This window comes from Neopelma chrysocephalum, unplaced genomic scaffold (assembly GCF_003984885.1).
Source record: "Neopelma chrysocephalum unplaced genomic scaffold, ASM398488v2 Primary Assembly neopelma1_163, whole genome shotgun sequence".
Lineage (NCBI taxonomy): Eukaryota > Metazoa > Chordata > Aves > Passeriformes > Pipridae > Neopelma > Neopelma chrysocephalum.
The window spans coordinates 219,818-238,139 of record NW_020897825.1 but is presented as its reverse complement, the minus strand read 5'-3'; the positions used below and the strand labels follow the sequence as shown (position 1 = coordinate 238,139).

The 18,322-nt window shown below is 51.3% G+C and overlaps 1 protein-coding gene across 1 annotated transcript in view; it reads right to left on the bottom strand.

Moving 5' to 3' along the window:
• Positions 1 to 1,352: 1,352 nt before the first annotated feature.
• The window catches only part of CDS2 (CDP-diacylglycerol synthase 2), a 25,005-nt gene continuing 8,035 nt past the window's right edge, over positions 1,353 to 18,322 (bottom strand). Inside the window, exons 2-13 of the mRNA XM_027701562.1 lie at positions 14,303 to 14,445; positions 13,216 to 13,312; positions 12,728 to 12,825; positions 11,382 to 11,521; positions 10,934 to 10,992; positions 9,722 to 9,804; positions 8,592 to 8,679; positions 8,165 to 8,233; positions 7,451 to 7,603; positions 7,053 to 7,172; positions 6,346 to 6,449; positions 1,353 to 5,698 (exon numbers count right to left, since the gene is read on the bottom strand). Of these exons, the coding sequence (XP_027557363.1) occupies positions 5,569 to 5,698; positions 6,346 to 6,449; positions 7,053 to 7,172; positions 7,451 to 7,603; positions 8,165 to 8,233; positions 8,592 to 8,679; positions 9,722 to 9,804; positions 10,934 to 10,992; positions 11,382 to 11,521; positions 12,728 to 12,825; positions 13,216 to 13,312; positions 14,303 to 14,445 (1,284 nt within the window). The 3' untranslated portion in view covers positions 1,353 to 5,568. The remainder of the gene's footprint in view (positions 5,699 to 6,345; positions 6,450 to 7,052; positions 7,173 to 7,450; positions 7,604 to 8,164; positions 8,234 to 8,591; positions 8,680 to 9,721; positions 9,805 to 10,933; positions 10,993 to 11,381; positions 11,522 to 12,727; positions 12,826 to 13,215; positions 13,313 to 14,302; positions 14,446 to 18,322) is intronic.

Below are 18,322 nucleotides of genomic sequence, written 5' to 3'. Positions count from 1 at the left end.
CAAGCTGAATTCCTGAGCGGAATCATGGAATAGTTTGGCTGGGAAGGGACCTTAAAGACCATCTCATTCCACCCCCGCCACAGGCAGGGACATCTTTCACTTAGCCCAGGTTGCTCCAAGCCCTGTCCAACCTGGCTTTGGACACTTCCAGCGGTGGGGCAGCCACAGCTTCTCTGGGAATTCCATCCCAGCCCCTCACCACCCTCACAGGGAAGAATTTCTTCCCAATATCCCACTTAAACCTACCATGCCCCAGGAGAACTTTAAAAAGGCAAATCTCAGCCCATAATGTTGTTAGTTTTGTTTTTACAACCCTCTTCCATCAGGATCTCATGGAAAACGTGTCTGGACACGGGTCACACAGAGGCAGCTTTGATTTGAGGCTCATGGGCTGTCTGGGTCTGGAGAACAGCCAGCACCAGGATTTCCACTGGGAACGTGCAGTTTTCCATGTGTGATTTAATTAAATTGGCCCGGGATGGGGAGAAAAGGTGGGATTGCAGCTGGAGGGCTGACACAGCTCTGGGCCCCATCAGCTGGGCCTGACTCACAGCAGGGTCACAGCACAGCCGCGTCCTCAGGGCTTCAGAGTCCATTCTCCAACAGATTTCACCTCAAGGAATCATTAAGACCTCGAATTACATCACATTGCTGAATATTGCACGGTGGGTCTCAGCAAGCTCCTGCTTGACTGGGTGTGAGGCGCTGGAATGTGGGATTTGGGGCTTTGGAGTCACTTTGCACCGTTGCCATCGAGAGGGAGGCGTGTTGTGGTGCTGCTGGAGGATGAATTTGTCTGCAAGTGCCCACACAGTGTGACAGGAAGCTGTAAAAGGGCTGCTGAGGGGCTGGTTTGGCTTAGCTGATAAGTCAGAAACAGTCAAAATAACACCAGAGCTAAAAATAGCCTTTTTCTGGGTAAACAGAGGATTCTGCCCTCCCAACCCCAGGCAGGTCAGGAAAAACGGCTGAAATGAAGGAATAATTTATACTAAGTATTCTTCACATTCCCAGTGAAATCTTTGGGGTAAAATGAGCTGATTTACAGGGGCAGCAGTGCCAACACTTCCCTCACCATTGATCAAACGGGGACTGGATGATCCAACCCCAGGGTCACTGCAAATCCCACTGGGAATGTGGCTGTTCCTGTCTCTCATGCAGGACATGGATGGTCCAATCCTGCCCATGTGCTCAGCCCACCTGTGTTTTTGCCAAAACCAGGTCTGCTCCTGGGAAAATCCCTGAGGAAGGAGCAAGGAATGAGGGAATGTGAGTTTGGAACAGATGGATCTGCTCTACAGAGCATGGAAAGGAGGTCTGGAGCATCCCACTGAATAAAACTCCACTGCAGATAATGGAACTTATATTTATTTAACAGTAACATACAGTATATAAATAGGGTAAATACTTTAAAATATACAATATATCACATTCGAACATTCGGTCAAAGGAAGGCAACTCTACGTGTGCAGCTAAAACAGGAACCAAAAGAACAATGCACAGAGAAAGAAGCCGATGGTGGGAACACGCCAGGGCTGGAGAGCAGGGCACACAGGGATGACAGGAGCACAGAGTGCCACCCCAGGGCTGGGCACAGAGGGAGGAACCCCAGGAGCTTCCCCACGATGCCTTTTGTGACTGACCTGTGCCAGGAGGGGCTGGAGGGGCCGTTTGGGTGCTGACACACAGCTCTGCCCTGCTCCCACACAGAGAGCAGGGGGAGGAGGAGAGGGTGGGATCCCACCACAGCCAGGCCTGGGGGAGCTCACTGCACATACTGGAAACAGGAGACATCCCTTGGAAAATGTTACTGGGATCTCACAGCCTGGTGCAGAGCTTTAGGTGATGCTGGGGGATCTCCAGCTCCTCGAGCCACACGGGGCACCAGGAACCCCAGGAATCGGTGTCACCGCTGAGCCCCTCACCCCAAAGGATCTATTTAACACAGGCTGATCACACAGGACACAACACGACTGCACAAACCAGGTTTGAGGCTTCCCTGAGCACTCTGGGCCACGGGCTGGCCCTGCATCCCATCTGCAAACTCATCTGGGACACAACCAGACATGGAGAAGCAAATTCCTACCCCAGCGTGGCAAGTGTTTGTCTCCCAGACCCAGCCTGTGCCAGCTCAGGCTGGGGATCAAACCCAGCCAAACCAAAGGTCCCAACCAAACCATCCACTGGCAAACAGAGCTGGGGGTGCTCAGTGCCCTCCCCAGCACAGCCAGCCCCTCACTCCACACAAGAGCAGCTTTCCAGCCACATGCCATCCCTTTAGAACACTCCCACATCCCTCTCTGCCTGTTCCGGTGACACTGGTGCAGGGGTGGCTCCCACACCAGCCTGTCCCTGCCCTCAGAATCTCCACACTGGCCAAATCCTACTTCCCTCTTCCTCTCAACCCAAGCACACGTTCCAGCTGACACAGGACCTCCCCCTTGCTCTGCTCTTCCTATTTGTTTGGCACAAGCAAGAAGAACTTCTCCAGTGCTGGAGCCCACTGGGAACCAAAACTACGGTACAACCTGAGCTCGAGCCCTGAGCTGGAGAAGCTTCCCTTGAGCATCTCCTTCCTAGCCATCCCTGGGGTCTCTCTGGCCTCTCTACATCAGCCTCCCTCCAAACTGGAAGTCTTGGGAGCTGCAGCATCACCAAGGTCTTGCAAGGCCTAACACAATGGAAAAGAGGGGCCACGTGCACGTCCCTTGAGGGACAACCAAGGCCAGTAACATCAGCTGTTCATTTTTTCTCAGCAAGTTGTGAACTCCCCACCCCTGGAAGTGTTCAGGATCAGGCTGGATGTGCCTTGGAGCAACCTGGCCTAGTGAAAGGTTCCCTGCCCATGGCAGGGGTTGGAACAAAATCATCTTTCAGGCTCCTTCCAACCCAAAGCATCCCAGGATTCTCTAAGTCCAGCTGTACAACTTGCAAATATCCTTAACAACCCTCATCTCCCTCCCTTCCTCCTCCGTGGCTCCACTGTTTCCATTCAGTTTAATAAACTTCCATGCAGGATACTAAACCCTTTCCACTCAGCCTTCTCCTTCAGACCAGCAGAGGCTTGGAAGTTCACCCTTTTCCTGCACTGCTGGGAAGGAAGCAGGAACAAAAGCTGATCAGGGAAGCCACCCACAGGCAGAGCTGCTGCTGCTCTCCCAGCCCGGGCAGCCTCTGAACGGAACCACTTTGCCCTCCAGTGCCCACACACAGCACTTGCACCCTCCAGAAAGGCCCAGAGCTGCTTCAAACCAAAGCCTGAAGCAAAGCCTTGGGTCGGGTTTTGCCCCACTAATCACAACTGAAGAGGTACAGAGAAGGGTCAAAGCAGACGAGCAGGAGACTAAAGACCCATTGGAAAAACTTCTCAATATAAACAGAGCACACTTTTGGAATATTTACCAACACCATCACCTCTGCCTGTGACCCCACAGTACCCACAAGGGGTTTTGGCAGGTGTGGGCAGGGGAACCCTGAAAAGCACCAGCTGGTCCAACCCCACAGGGCAAAATGATCCCAGGGACTGCACAAAGCACCCCCACACCTATTCCCATGGATGCTCCTGGCAGGTGCCCTCACTTTGCCTTGCTGAAATTACCCAAAATGTTACAAAACACAGCCCAAATATTCTCCCTGGGCAAAGCAAGCTGGAAGCACCTTAATCCTCCTCTCTAGGTTGCAAATGAGGGGCTTGGACCAATATTCTCTAAGAGGACAGAAAATAAATCCCTGCCTAATTCAAGATGGGAAGGAACAGACACCACAACCAGTGCAGCAGCTTTGCCAGCACCACACTGAAAACACTCTCTGGAAACAGCCCCTTCCTCTGTGCTTTCCATCAAATCCCTGCATTTGTGGTACAAATTCCTGCCCTGTGGGTCCTGTCTGGGGAGAGGAAGCAGAGCCCAGCACAGGGTCCTAGAGAAATGCAGGGGAGAGGCTGGATCTGTTCAATATATTTACACACACACACAAGCTCTCTCGCACACTCAGGGGAAATGGAAGCAATGGCAGAACCAGAATATGGAGGAAAACCTGATTTTGGGGTATTTTCAGGTGGTTTATTTTCTGTCGAGGCTAAGCCAGGTTGCAGCAGGTACAGGTCTCTTATGGGGGGTCTGTGCCTAAGGGTTGTGTCAGAAACTGCTGGCAAACACCAATGTACTTCTGTATTAACTCTCCCTGTCACTCCTTCCCCAGGTTAAAATAAGGTAATGTTTCTCTCTCTCATGCACAAACTATGGAAAGAAGGAAAATTAGAGTCACCTCGTGTTTGGGAACATTGCATAAGGTGGAAATGGGGATATTTTTGCTATCTGAGCACAAAAAAAAAAAAAAAAGAGAAGTTTTACAATCTTTAGGGCTCTCAATTTTAAATAATAAAAAAGTATGACAAAATAAAGGAAAGTACTTCAATAAAACTTGCAGCTATTAAGTACAAACTATTTCTGACAAGATTCAGTGAGCAAAGCAGGACAGAAGCCTGCAGAGAAATGAACCCAGACTGAAATGCAACACAGACCGTGGTAAACTCAGCAGCACAACATCTACAACTCAAGTAACAAACAGACATGATCCCTGAAAGAAAACAAAACTCCCAGTGGAGCCCCAGCAGAGCTGGAGCCCAACCAGCAAGAAAACAGGCTGGAAACTGCTCCCCAAATTACTTAAAATATCCCAGTGAGGGGGTTCCAACCATCAAGAAATGGAAAAGGATGGTTCTTAAAGGTTATTTAATGGGGGAAAATGAACCAAGTTATTTAAGGGTTGTTCTTACTTGGCAGGAATTAATGAAGCTTCGATGTTCTTTAAAACTTATTTACTTCAAGCAGTTTTGAAGCAATCTGAACCTCCCACATTCCCACAAGCAACTCCCAGTTCCTTGGCTCCTTGTCCCCAGTCTGTTCCTGGTTTAATTGGTTATAAAAGTCTCATTTGCCAAAATATCAGCCACAAAAGGAGGGAATGTGAGAGGCACTGCAAAAACCAGCAAGTGAGAGCAGCTGCAGGTGCCTGGCTGGGCAGAGGAAACAGGGCTGGGTTAGTATAAGATCCTCTTCCAATTACCAGAGCCTGGGCAAGGAGATTCCCACAGCTTTCTGGGAGAATCCCCACTGCATTCCCAGGTCCCACTGGAGAGAAGGATGGTCCCCAGAGCTGCCACCAGCCTGGCACAGCAGCCAGGGGAGGGCACGGAGTCACTTCCCTGCCAGCTCCACACGGACAACGCTCTGTATTCCCTGCAAAAACCCACTCACAGGAAAAGCTCAGCACTGCCCAAACACTGCAAAGGTTCAGAACAGTCCCCGAGGACAGTCCTACCCTCCTGCTTCACCCTACAGTCCTTCCAAACCTTTATTCCTCCTCAGCTCCAAACCCAAGATTTGCTCGTTTGAACCAAAGCTCTATAAATATATTATTTAAAAAAACCCACAAATGCAAACATTTACCAAGAAAGGAAGAAAAGTTACAGTGAAATGAGGCCTTGTTATTGTCTTAAATCAGGCAAGCCAGGGATTTCCTCTTGGAGGCCTGTCTGTGCTCAGTCCTGTCCCACTCTCCTGGTGCTTACGCGTCCTCCAGACTCCCCAAAATTCCCCTGTCAACCAGGTGTGCTTTGAGCGTGTTGAAGATGTGGAGCTGCTGGTCTGGCCTCAGGGTCAAGAACTGCTGGATCAGTTTGCTTGGGTTGGGACCTCTGAAACACAAAATCATCATTAACAGTGAGGCACATGGCTAAATTTCACTGAGCTGGGGCTCAAGCGCCATTTCAGCAAAATAATGGGCTTAAATTAATAACCACATTGTCCATTCCTTCACCAGTTCTACATGGGGAGCTTAACTCCAGTTGGGATGTGGAAATCATTTCAAAAGGCACGGGGTGCTGAACTGTAAACACAAAATAACACCCCAAATCCAGTGTGTTTAAAGAGGATTGTGCATCTTAGCAGCAGATGCTCCCCCTCACAAATCCAAGCAGCCACATACAGACAGTTCCTCGGCTCCCTGAGACATCTTTGATGTACTTACAGGTTTTCTTCTGTGCTCGGCTACAGAATGCTTGTTAATGCCACAAAATTAGATTTCCCTGCTTGTTTGACTCTGGAAACCCTGTCCACCCTTCACAGGGATGCAGAAGGAGGAGTTTCAGTGGGACTGGAATAACAGCCCTCGGGGAACGAGGGTTGTGTTTCCAGCTCTGCGTGACCCCGCTAAAAGATCCTTCCTTTCTTCAAGCCTTTCCTCTGTGTCTTGTTATTTTTAGATGTTAATCTAGGGGGAAACTGCCTCTTATTCCCAGCTTGTCCAGCCCTGGGTGCTGCAGGGCCCCAGAGCAGCACAGACCTGATGAAGCTGGCGATGTACACGTTGACAAAGGTGGCCATCAGGTACTGACAGTCAAAGCGGTCCATGATCCCTCCGTGCCCCGGGATGGTGTTGGCAAAGTCCTGAGCAAAGCAGAGGGATTGCATTGAGTGGTTCCAAATACCTGTAACTTGCTTCTGTGCCTCCCCACATGGCACTCATCCCCTTGCTCCAATTCTTCCCAGAAGGCAAAGTCAGATTAAGGAGACATTTTGTTTAATCTCTCCCCGGTTTTAAAAGTTTCTCCTGTATGAAGCTGCTGGTGCCTGAGGGACAGTGAGGCTTAACTGTCACTCAAAGGTCAGGGAAGGCTGCTGTTTATCTCCTGTCACCCTGTCTTGCCTTTCAAGGCATCTTAACTGATCACAGACCGTTTACATGTAAAACCAGCCTGTTGACATCAAGGGATGCCTCACATTGCAAAATTTCCTGCCTGGGTCTTTCCTCCTCTGCTTCAATTTCTGCACCACAGCAGCGTTTAGAACATCACAGCTGAAATTTTAAGGTCTCTTCCCATTCAGTAAAAAAAAACCCAGATCCTGCTCCATCTTATCTGTGACTGAACAAATGCCCCTCCCTTCCCAGAGCTCCATCCTGCTGTTCCCTGGAGCACCAGCACTGCTCCGAGTGGCAGCAACCATTTGGTTTTCCCTTCCTAAAATGGAACTGACCCTCCCCATCCTCACCTTGATTTTGAAGGCCCTCTTAAACCCACTGGCAAAGAAGCCTCCAAAGGGCCCGATGAGGGAGGCGAAGGTGGAGAGGGCGATGCTGTGGATTTGGAAGGGGTACATCCGGACTGTCTTCTGCAGGAAAGACATGGCAGAGAGGGATTTTCCACGAGAACAGCACTGTCCATTGCTTGCCCCTCCTTTTCTGCTCCCCAGGCTGTAGCTCAGCTGGTTTTCAAGTGGGTTAATGCCCCACCAGACCCAGGACAACTCCTTCGGGATGTCAACCAACACGGACCACCACCATCACCCCCTGTCATGTTCCTTCACACACCATCGAAATAAAGCCCTGCTCGCCTTTCTTAGGGCTCCTATCCCAATAAATAAGATGTGATAAACAGGGAGAGTCATACCCAGCCCACCACAGACTGCAGCACCAGGGGGATGTTGTACTCCTGGAGCTGGAACAGCTCGGAGGGCTCACAGTCCACCGTGAAGCTGTTGGTGTCGTTGTTGAACTCCACGGGGCAGGTGAAGCAGCGGTACCCAGACATCACATAGGACAGCTCCGAGGGGACACGAGGGGAGAGGGGGCAAAGAAAACAGGATTAATGTTTTCCTGAGGGAAGCAGCAGAGCTGATCTCACAGAAAAGGCCATGCAAGGAGATGAGGAGAGGAGGGAGCCACACTCCAGCTTCTCTAAGGAGATTACCCTCCTGAGCAGCAGTAATTGGCTAAAGGCAGAGTAAGAGCATCTGCTCAGCAAGGAGTGTCAGAGCTGAGCCAGGCTGCACCCCCTTGCTGAGGGGACAGCAACAGGCAGTCAGAGATGGTCATAAAACTGGTTAGAACACTCCAAGAGTGCAGAATTCCCCACACAGCCTGTGAAATGATGCACAGCACCCATCCAAATTCCCCCTGCAATGAACATGTCACAGGGTTTATCAGGGACTAAAAACTTCCCCCAGTGTCTGCACACAGCCATGGACCAGTTCAGACTCTGGTCAGCAAGGAGAAGGTGAAGTCTCTGACAAGAGCTGCAGAGATTAAAGCCTGACTGCATTTTTTAGACAAAACACTGTCACCCCATGAAGGGAAAAGATCAATGAAATAAGCACCAACTTACCAGCCATCCAAACAAAACAGTGGAAAAAAATCCTCCAATAAAACCCTCCCAGGTCTTCTTTGGGGAGAGCTGCCCGAGAGAAAGAGAAGGAGGTCATTATTTACACACCTCTGCAGCCCTTCCTCACTTGTGAACTGCTGAGGCCAATACAAGCTGGTGCCACCATCCCCAAATAAGAGTTTGGTCAGAAGCTGCCACCAACATTTCAGTCTAATACCTCTCATTCATTCACAGTTGGACTCAATGATCTTAAAAGTCCCTTCCAACCTCAATATTCTATTATTTAATTTTATAGCCTCCCAGGCTGGGATGCACACCAGGTTTAATTTGGAGGCTTGCTTCAGACCCACAGCAGGAGCTGAGGGAACACAGGCCCAAGGCCCAAAGAAGCCCAAATCCATGTTTTGCTCCCCGAAGTGTCACAGACCTTGATGAGCGGCGTGCGGCCGAAGAAGAACCCGAACATGTAGGCCATGATGTCATTGCAGATCACACAGGAGATGGGCACAATGAACCTGCAGGGCAGAGGGATCAAACCACTGCAAGTGCCAAGACCAGACAACTCCAAGACTTAACGAGCAGCTGTCATGCCTGGTTTTGCAGGGCCAGCACACCAACGCTTCCTCCTCCAGGGCAATGCGAGGAGCACCCACTTGGAGCTCCAAGGTAAATCTGGGGGTTACTCAAGTGTTCTGGACTGAAGAGTGGGTTGTGCACCCAGAATGGCCTGTTTCAAGCACACTGTCTTTTGTCACACACGACATGCTGCTGGACACTGACCTCCCTACCCCATCTGAGCAGGAAGCAGGAGGCTCCCCGAGTCCCCTGGGCTGGCTGTGACACACAGAGGAACATGCAGGACCCAAATTAGTTCCTGGCCCTGCTGGTTTTGGCAAGACCACCAAAGGGGCTTCCCCTCTGCACAGCAGCTGGAGTGAGGTGGGAGGTTCCACCTCCTTCTTTCTACAGCATGGCCTTTACCATCTGCTGACAGCCCAGCCCCAAACCCAGCAGCATTTCCCATCCATTTGCCAGGGGTGGCTATCAAGAGAAATCATTTACCCAGGCCTGACACCACCTGAAAGGTCCCTGCATATTGTCAGATACTCCTTTACAACATCTCTCTAGTGGCACAAAGCAAGTCCTAAGTCACTGAGGTGTCACTCAATCTTTTGCTGTTCTGTTCTGGACAGGTCCCTCACAGGGAGCACCTTCTCCTCAGCCATTTGCTTTTGTAAAAGAACAGTTTTAACTCAAAACTGAGTATTAAGATTAAAAAAAGATTAGATATTAGGACAAAATGAGGAGCTGGCACACCACTGGCACAGGCTGCCCAGACAGGTTGTGGACTCTCCATCCCTAGAAGTGTTCAAGGCCAGGTTGGATGGGGTTTGGAGCAACCTGGGCTAGTGGAAGGTGTCCCTGCCCATGGCAGGGGGTGGGACTGGATGGTCTTTAAGATCCTTCCAACCCAAACCACCTTGGAATTCTATGAAAACACAGTCAGTCATTTCAGGGTGCAAAAAATAAAGCACTCAGAAGTCAGAGCAAACTCACCAGATCATTCCTTCAAACAGGTTGTGAATGATGAGGTGGGACTGGGTGACCACGATCAGCAATGTCACGTGGGTCCATCCGAACTGGAAGAGAAGACAGGGTGGAGTCCAACCTGCCCAGGGACACTGCCCTGCTCTGAGGCAGAGCTCAGGGGCTGTGAGCTCCCCCAGAGAGCTGCTCCTGCAAAGGGCACTCCTGGCAGGCACCTCTGCCAGGACCAACACCAACAGCCACAAAGAGCAGGGGACAGTCACCCCGAGGAACTTATGGGCAAGTTCTCCAGCTCAATCCCACTTGTGACCTTCACTGGGAACTTCTGCTGGAGCAAATGCCCTTTAACCCACCCTATCCCATACACCTCACTCAGATTTCTGACTGCATAAGAACAGCAGAAGACTAACAGATATCCAAGCTGCCTCCCTGTTTGTTGAATATTTTGGAGAGCAAAGCCAGCTGTGTCAATGGTCACACATGAGAAACACCTCACTGACGTCTGGGAAGAGGGAGACAAAGTCAACCTATCCTCAGGACCAGCCCTGTACAGCCCTCTCAGCTTGCAGGGAGCTTCTTCACAGCACCCACAAGTGCAGAGGGAAGGGAATACATGTTTGAAGGGGAATTCTGTCAGTCAGCTTCCTAAACACACAGTCTGCTCTCAGTCACCTTCCTTCAGGCAGCAGGACAATGCACAACCAGCTCAGGAACATCTGCTGACACACAGACCTCCACGTGTTTTCAAACAGCCTAAATTATTCCTACCTGTGCCTCCAACTGGGGGTAGCCATTCAGGCCCTGGATTTAACCTACCAGCCCCTGAATTTAAACAGCCAGGCCCTGAATTTAACCTACCAGGCTCTGAATTTAACCATTCCAGCTCCTGAATTTAACCTTTCCAGCCCCTGAATTTAACCATTCCAGCTCCTGAATTTAACCTTTCCAGCTCCTGAATTTAACCTTTCCAGGCCCCAAACTTAACCCAGCAGGCCCTGAATTTAACCTCACCGGGCCCTGAACTTAACCCAGCAGGCCCTGAATTTAACCTCACCAGGCCATGAATTTAATCTACCAGCCCCTGAATTTAACCTTACCAGCCCCTGAATTTAATTTACCAGCCCCTGAACTCAACCTCACGAGGCTCTGAATTTAATCTCACCAGTCCCTGAATTTACCAGGCCCTGAACTTAACCTATCAGGCCCTAAATTTAACCTTACCATGTAGAACTGGAGGCGATAGTGTTTCTTCACCAGGCTCAAGACAAACATACAGAAACCTGAGGAGAGACAGAAGAAAAGTCAAAGGTGGGAATGAACCTTCCACAGTCAAATAATTTCGTACCATGACATCGTACAGCTGATGAGGATTTTACTTGAATAAAAGAACAATGTTAAGTAGGGAAAGCACTATTTTGGAAGTCACACCATTGCCTACAGGTATCCCTTGGAGAGAGGAACAATCTGGCTGTCCCATACATATTATGGATTTTTTTTCCTACCCAGTCCCGTGTGGGAGATTTGCCACCACTGCTCTCCCCCTGAGCCAAGTTACAGCATCCCCAGAGAGCAGAGGTGGTTTGCCATGGACACTGCACTGGACACAGCACTCAGGGTAAGAGTAATTGCAGCCTTCCCTCCCAAGGTGAAGCAGCAGAACTGTGTGCACCTGTCAGGTAGAGGGCGAAGGAGATGAAGCGATGGTACTTGCTGAGGATCCGCAGGGGCTCCTCCCTCTGCACCAGGGTGAAGAAATAATCTGTCACTGTCTCACCATAGAAGAAATAGTTCACACAGAGCAGGAAGTACCTGTGGAGGACGTGGGTGCTCGTTAGCAGGAACCCTGAAAAGCTTCTGGAGAAACACGGGAAGTGACTGATCCCTGAGGATCATTGCCCTGCGACAGTGCCAACGGGACCTCTCCATAAATAAGAAAAATAAAGCCTGAACTTTATTTCCTCCAGTTTGGAAATGTCACCTACATTTCAAAGAGTGGGTTCATCTCTCAGCTCTGCTCTGGGATGGATCACAGCTGGGGTCTGGGTTTGGCCTTGATGCACAAAGACTCTGCCTTTAGGTGGCACAGCTCAACTGGCCTCTGCCTCCCAAAAACCCCATCCCGTGCCTCCCAAAATCCCCCATCCTGTGCCTCCCAAAATCCCCCATCCCGTGCCTCCCAAAATCCCCCATCCCAGGCCTCCCAAAATCCCCCATCCCGTGCCTCCTATCCTGTGGCTCCCAAAAGCACCCACTCTGTGCATCCTGAAAGCTCCACTCCTGCCCTCTCCCCAGCCCTGATGTAGTGCCAGGACAAGGGGGAATGGCTTCCCACTGCCAGAGGGCAGGGTTACATGGGATATTGGGAAGAAATTCCTCCCTGTGAGGGTGGGGAGGCCCTGGCACAGGCTGCCCAGAGCAGCTGTGGCTGCCCCATCCCTGGAAGTGTCCAAGGCCAGGTTGGATGGGGCTTGGAGCAACCTGGGCTAGTGGAAGGTGTCCCTGCCCATGGCAGGGAGTGGCACTGGATGGGCTTTGAGGTCCCTCCCAACCCAAACCATCCTGGCATTCTGTGATTCTATGCCATGTTCAGCCCTGTTTCACAACCACTTGAAAACTCCCATCCCACCCACACAACCACATCCATCTCCAGGTGGTGCCTCCTGTCAGTGCTGTCCCTTGCACAGATCACAGGATTCTCATCTCTGCACTTCATTAACAACAGGACAAACTTCATCAATAAGGGCTCTCCTAAGATACTGATCTATCAAGACTCGTGGGTGCTTTTCCTTCTAGTGGGAGGTGTCCCTACCCATAGCAGAGGGGTAGAATGAGACGATCTTTAAGGCCCCTTCCAACCCAAACTGTTCCATGATTCTGTGATTTTCCTTTACAAGAGCTGTTAACACACATCACTGGGAACACACAGCAACCTCGGGGTCTCTGGAGGTGTCCCCTGCCCTGGGTGGGCTGTTCCTGCTGCACACAGGCCTGGGCAGGGAGCACCCCCTCACTCACCAGCTGAGTGTCCTGAACCAGGGCAGGTCATACGAGTGGTACACGTTGTAGCCAATTGTGATGATCTCATGGAAACACTTGATCTGGACACACATCACCTGCACAGGACATCCAGAGCTGTAATCCATGGTGATTAAACAGCTCTTTCCTCAGGGAGACAAAAAACATGCATGTGCAGAGCAAAAGGTACTTTAACAGTCAATATCAGTCTGGCAGGAGCCTCCTAATCCAACATGGGAATCTCACCACGCTGTTTTTCCCTCCCCTTTCCTCTGCGGGAGGTTTCCAACAACCTTTTGTCTTGGTTCCAACTGCAGCCAAATGTTGACCAGCAGATTCCTGCCAGGCTTTCCCCACAGAGAGAGAAATCCAGCAAGATGAATAGGGACTTCTAAGACATGAGCCTCTGAGCTTCCCACCCCAGCAGTGGTCCCAGTAACCTCCCCACCATTGCTGTGAACATCAGGACACTTCTCTGGAGCACTTACTATTGTCATTAAGACCATGGGCCCCAAGTAGATGATGATGAAGAAGAAGGTGATCATTGCCAGCGTGAGGATGCCTCTCACCCACCAATTCTTCCATCTGGGCCAGAGAGAAGGGAAGATGTCAGAGATAAGTCAAAGCAGAGCGAAGCAGCCGAACAGCACCTCTGCTCTCTGCGCGTCACAGGAAGGAAACTGAGCCCTGGAAACCCCAAGTTTCCTCTCAGCGCTGCAGAGAGAGCTCGAGCTGCTGCCAAAGGCCTGGCTGCAGCAGCTGCAAGGCTTCAGTTCAGCCTCACTGACTGCAGAAAGCACTAGAGAGGTGCTGGGCATCTCCAAGGCACTGAAATGGGACAGGAGAGTGTCTGCTCCTGCTCTGCTACAGGTTTCCCACACCCTGGACAAGCTGCAGGACAAGTTTAAATAAAATAGGGACCATCTCCCCTCTCTGCACTCCCTTCAAGGAGGAGAGATGGGCTGGGAGGTGTTGTACCCTCAGTACTGCCCTGCCCTGAGCCTGTCCCATCCTCACAGCACACCCAGGAGAGACATTTTCTGTGTCTGTGATAAAAACAAGACACTTCCCCCAGCCACAGTCTGTAGAGAACATCCAGTCTGTTGTTAACTCCTGTCCTCCCCAGCGTGATTTCTTGTGCATTCCTGCACAAGTCAGTCACACTGCTGGTTAAAAGCCTCTGCACCTCAAATCTTTGCTGAGTGCTGTGAAAGCCACACACAACCTCTGTGATCTGTCCCAGCCAGGCCCCTCCACCTGTCAGGACCCAGCAGGAAGCCAGATTCTCCCATAGCCCCCTCCCCTCCCACCTACAGCAGCCCTGATCCTGCTCCCTGCTCTCCCTGCTGCTTCCCGTGGCCTTGGAGGCAGGAAAAGAGCTGGAGAGCTGCTCCTTCCACTTCCAGCAGCCCCTGAAGTGCTGCTGGGCCAGGAGAGCACGGGGAGCACGCAGGGCCCTGGCAGAGGAGGAGGATGATGCAGGGCCCTGGCAGAGGATGATGCAGGGCCCTGGCAGAGGAGGAGGATGATGCAGGGCCCTGGCAGAGGAGGGGGATGATGCTCAGGGAGTGTTACCTCGAGGACAGGTTGGACAGAGCTCTGTTCAGGACCTCTGGGGTGTCATCTGATGTCTGCACCGTGGATGAACCTCCAAACTCCGACCTGCTCTCGCTGTCTGACGCTGTCTCTCCATCCAGCCTGTTCTCAGACTCTGATTCCTGCCAGTGAAAGACAGACAAGGAGCTTTACCAGCCACACTCCTTGAAGGAACTTGGGGCTGTAACACCAACCACCACTCTGCTTCTGCATTGGAGAAAGGGGAGGAGAAAATATTCTGGGTATTACAGGGGGTTAAACCCACGAGAAACATCATCAAGTGTTTTAGGTGCCATCCATGATGGGTGGGATGTCCCTCAGTCTCAGCAGCAGCCACAGAAAAGGGTCTGTTCCCTCTGCACAGCCAAAGATGCCTCGCAGTTGATTAACAAGTATCTCCAAGTGCTTCAGGGACACAGCCTTGTTAGCAGGAATTTTTACAAGGCCTCCCAATCCCCAGGCAGATCTCGAAGAATGTAACACTGCCCAAATTAGCCAGGAAGAAAGGCCTCCAAGCAGACGGGGCTCAAGGCTTCCAGACAGACTTCTGAAGTGCTGACTGCATGGGGACACTAAAAATAACACCCAGCCCATCCTCAGGCAGCTGAAGAGGAAGAGCCCAGCTTATCACCCAGGCCCAACATCCCCTCTGGCACAGGGGAAACCTTATACTGGCAAGAGACACTCTGTGCCTTCCCTGCCCCTTGGACTGCTCCAGCACTCAGCTCGGAGCAAAGTCCCGGGTGTAGGGGAAATAAATACAGGTGAGGCAGGTGACTGAGGGCTCTGCAACAGTGGTGGGAAAAGGATTCCAGGTGAGTTCTGGCCCCCCAGAAGTCCTGTGCCTCTTCCCAGTGGCAGTTTTCACTCCAATCCAGCTCCTGAACAGAGGACAAATCCAAACTTAAACATTTTGCCCCTCATTTCAGCAGCACAGCTTCATCCTGCTCCTGGCTCCTTGAAGCAAGGAAGGAAGAGGCCACTCCCTGGGGAGCACTCAGGCAAGGCAGAGCCTGCACTTGGCACTGGAAACTCCTGGAACAGGGAGAATGTTTGCAGGAAAAGCACCGAGGGAGCTGAGCTGACAAACACTGGGAGCTCTGTAACCAAAGGGACTCCATCCCTTTGGGGTCCCAGCTCTGTAACCAAAGGGACTCCATCCCTTTGGGATCCCAGCTCTGTAACCAAAGGGACTCCTTCCCTTTGGGGTCCCAGCTCTGTAACCAAAGGGACTTCATCTCTTTGGGTCCCAGCAGTGCTGCCCCACTAGACCCCTCCCCCCCAAAACAATCATGTGAGGGGACTGTTCTGGTGTAATCTGTGGTTTGTGGTATTTGTAGTTCAGTGGAGCAGGAAGGCTGGAGCAGCTCCCTTATTTAAAGCAGGAAAAGATAATTACTGCCCAAGCTGGAACTGTCAGTGGCTGCAGGCCAGGTTCTTAAATCAGACAAGGACAGCGAGGCATCATCAGGTGGAGGCAGCTAAAAATACAACAGTGATGTCAGGGATTACTCCCAGGGACAGCAGAGCTCTGGCCACCACACCAGCAGCACCTGGTGTCAGCTCTTCCTCACCTCCCTCCAGGCTCCTTCCTTCCATTCCCATCAGCTGGGAAGGAAGAGTTTGGGTTTGCTTTCAACCAAACTTGCTGTCAGCCCCCACGTGGGTCTGGAGAGCTGGCACTGAAATGCAACTTGGCTTTTTTTCAGCTATTTTTCAAGTGACCCGTGAAATCCACTCTGCCCTCAGACTTCAGACAGATTTAGTGCCATTTAGCTGAGAACTCAAATCCATAAGGCAGCTGCAAATGGCAGCAGGCAGAGACTGGAAATGATAAAACTCCCTGGAGATCATGAGTTTGGCATCTCACAGTCAGGTTTTGGGAAATCACTGCACTACATTTAGCTGCAATCCATGTTTCCATTGCAATCCATGCTTTCTCCAATAAAAGGATTCCCTGCAGAATTCCCCTGGGAGCAATCTAAACAGCTGCAGTCAAGCCAAAATCAGTGTCTCCTCTGTACAGGCTAAACCCAAAAGCCTCAGGCAGATTCCTCCTGCAGTCCAAGGACCCAGCACCTCACACAGGTCACCAGCCTGGTGAAAGGAGGAGGCAGATCCAAGCATTCCCAGGTTTTACTCCCCAAAGGCCAAGTGCAAAGCAGGCAAATCATTCCTGGGTGCAGCCCAGAGGATCAGAAGTTTTGCAAAGAGCTCAGAGACCAAAAGGAAGGGAAAGAGCACTTGTGCCTTCCTGCCCTCCCCTCCTGGGCCTTCCTGCCCTGCACTCCTGCCAAGGACACGAGGGATGAAGGTAAAGCTCAAGGGACTGGGGAATGTGATGGTACAACTGAGCTGATCCCACAGCTGCTGGAACTGGCAGTTCTGATCCCTGCCATAGCCCAATCCCTGACATATCCTGATTGTGATCCCTGCCATATCCTGATCCCTGCCACAGCCTGATCCCTGCCATATCCCAATCCCTGCCACAGCCTGATCCCTGTTATATCCTGATTGTGATCCCTGCCACAGCCTGATCTTTGCCACAGCCTGATCCCTGCCATATCCCAATCCCTGCCATGCCCTGATCTCTGCCATAGCCCAATCCCTGTCATATCCTGATTGTGATCCCTGCCATATCCCAATCCCTGCCATGCCCCGATCCCTGTCATATCCTGATTGTGATCCCTGCCACAGCCTGATCTTTGCCACAGCCTGATCCCTGCCATGATTCCCTGCACCAAGTTCAGGACACAGACATTGCAGGTAAGTCCATGTAAAGCACGTCCCCAGGTCCGATGCTCTCCCTGCAGTGAAGGCCAAACCAGCCCTTGTGCTGCAAAGAGTTTGGGTCTCCAGGAGCAGGAGCAAAGCCCCCCTGGGTCAGTGCAGCTGGTCCCCAGTTCATCCCCAGCAGAGGAACAGCAGAGGCTGAGCACCAAACACACAGTGCCCAAAAACACTGCCAGGTTATTCCCAGAGAGCACAACAAAGGCAATCCAGAGGTTTGTCACAATAAAGGGACGTTCTCAGGGTTCAACATGAAATGCAGGACCCATTCCTGCCATGCCTTCCTTGCTCAGTTTAAGCCTGATGGGAGGAGGAAGAAAACATTTTCCCTGATGGAAGAAATCACCAGCCACAGTGAGGGCTGGCAGATATTTCACATCTTCACTGCAAACAGCTGAGCAGCATCAGGAATCAGCTCTGCTCCCTGCTCAGCTCTCTCTGAATCAGAGCATTAAGATTATATAGGACACTGTGCCAGATATAGGCTACGGAGAGGACTCAGGAATTGACACTATTTTTATACATTTTATGCAAATTGCCTCCATCAGCCTACAAATCACCACTTTAAGCAGCTGAAGGGATGCTAAATAACTCGTTTAAGCCTGAGCTTGATATATCCTGGGCTGGGCTACTGAACCCAGCTGTGGCACTGCCCTGGTGACACCCTCCTGCCTCTTCCCACTGCTCTTTGCAGAGCTCCATCTGAGCAGACAGATCCCATCAGCTGGCACTGCTCTCCCAGGCACTGATGCTCCCCGGGGCAGATTAAAGCTCATTACAGTCAGTGCTGCTGCAAAGGGTTTGTGACTGCCCAGGACTGCCAGCAGTGCCCTGCAATGCCAGGGCTGACAGGGGAGCTGGGTCTGATACATGGGATTTTGTCACAGAAACAGCAGCTTTTTCATGCCTCATCTGTTTTCTCCTGTTCCTGCCCTTGAAACAGAAGCCTGGAGAGACTCAGACTTGCAGAAAGTTACCCCAGAAATCATGACTTGGCTCCTTCCCCAGCCACTGGACTGTTCTCTCTCCCATACTCTCTCCTTTACCCCTCCATGGACTGTTTTTCTGCCTTTTTTTGGTTGTTGTTTAGGTTCTGCCCAAAATCAAAGCTCTTCAGCCCCAGGCTGGACCTCACAAACCCCTGGTCACACCTGACCCAATGGTGACTCTGAGGTACCAACTAACACAGCACGACACTGGAGCCTAAAA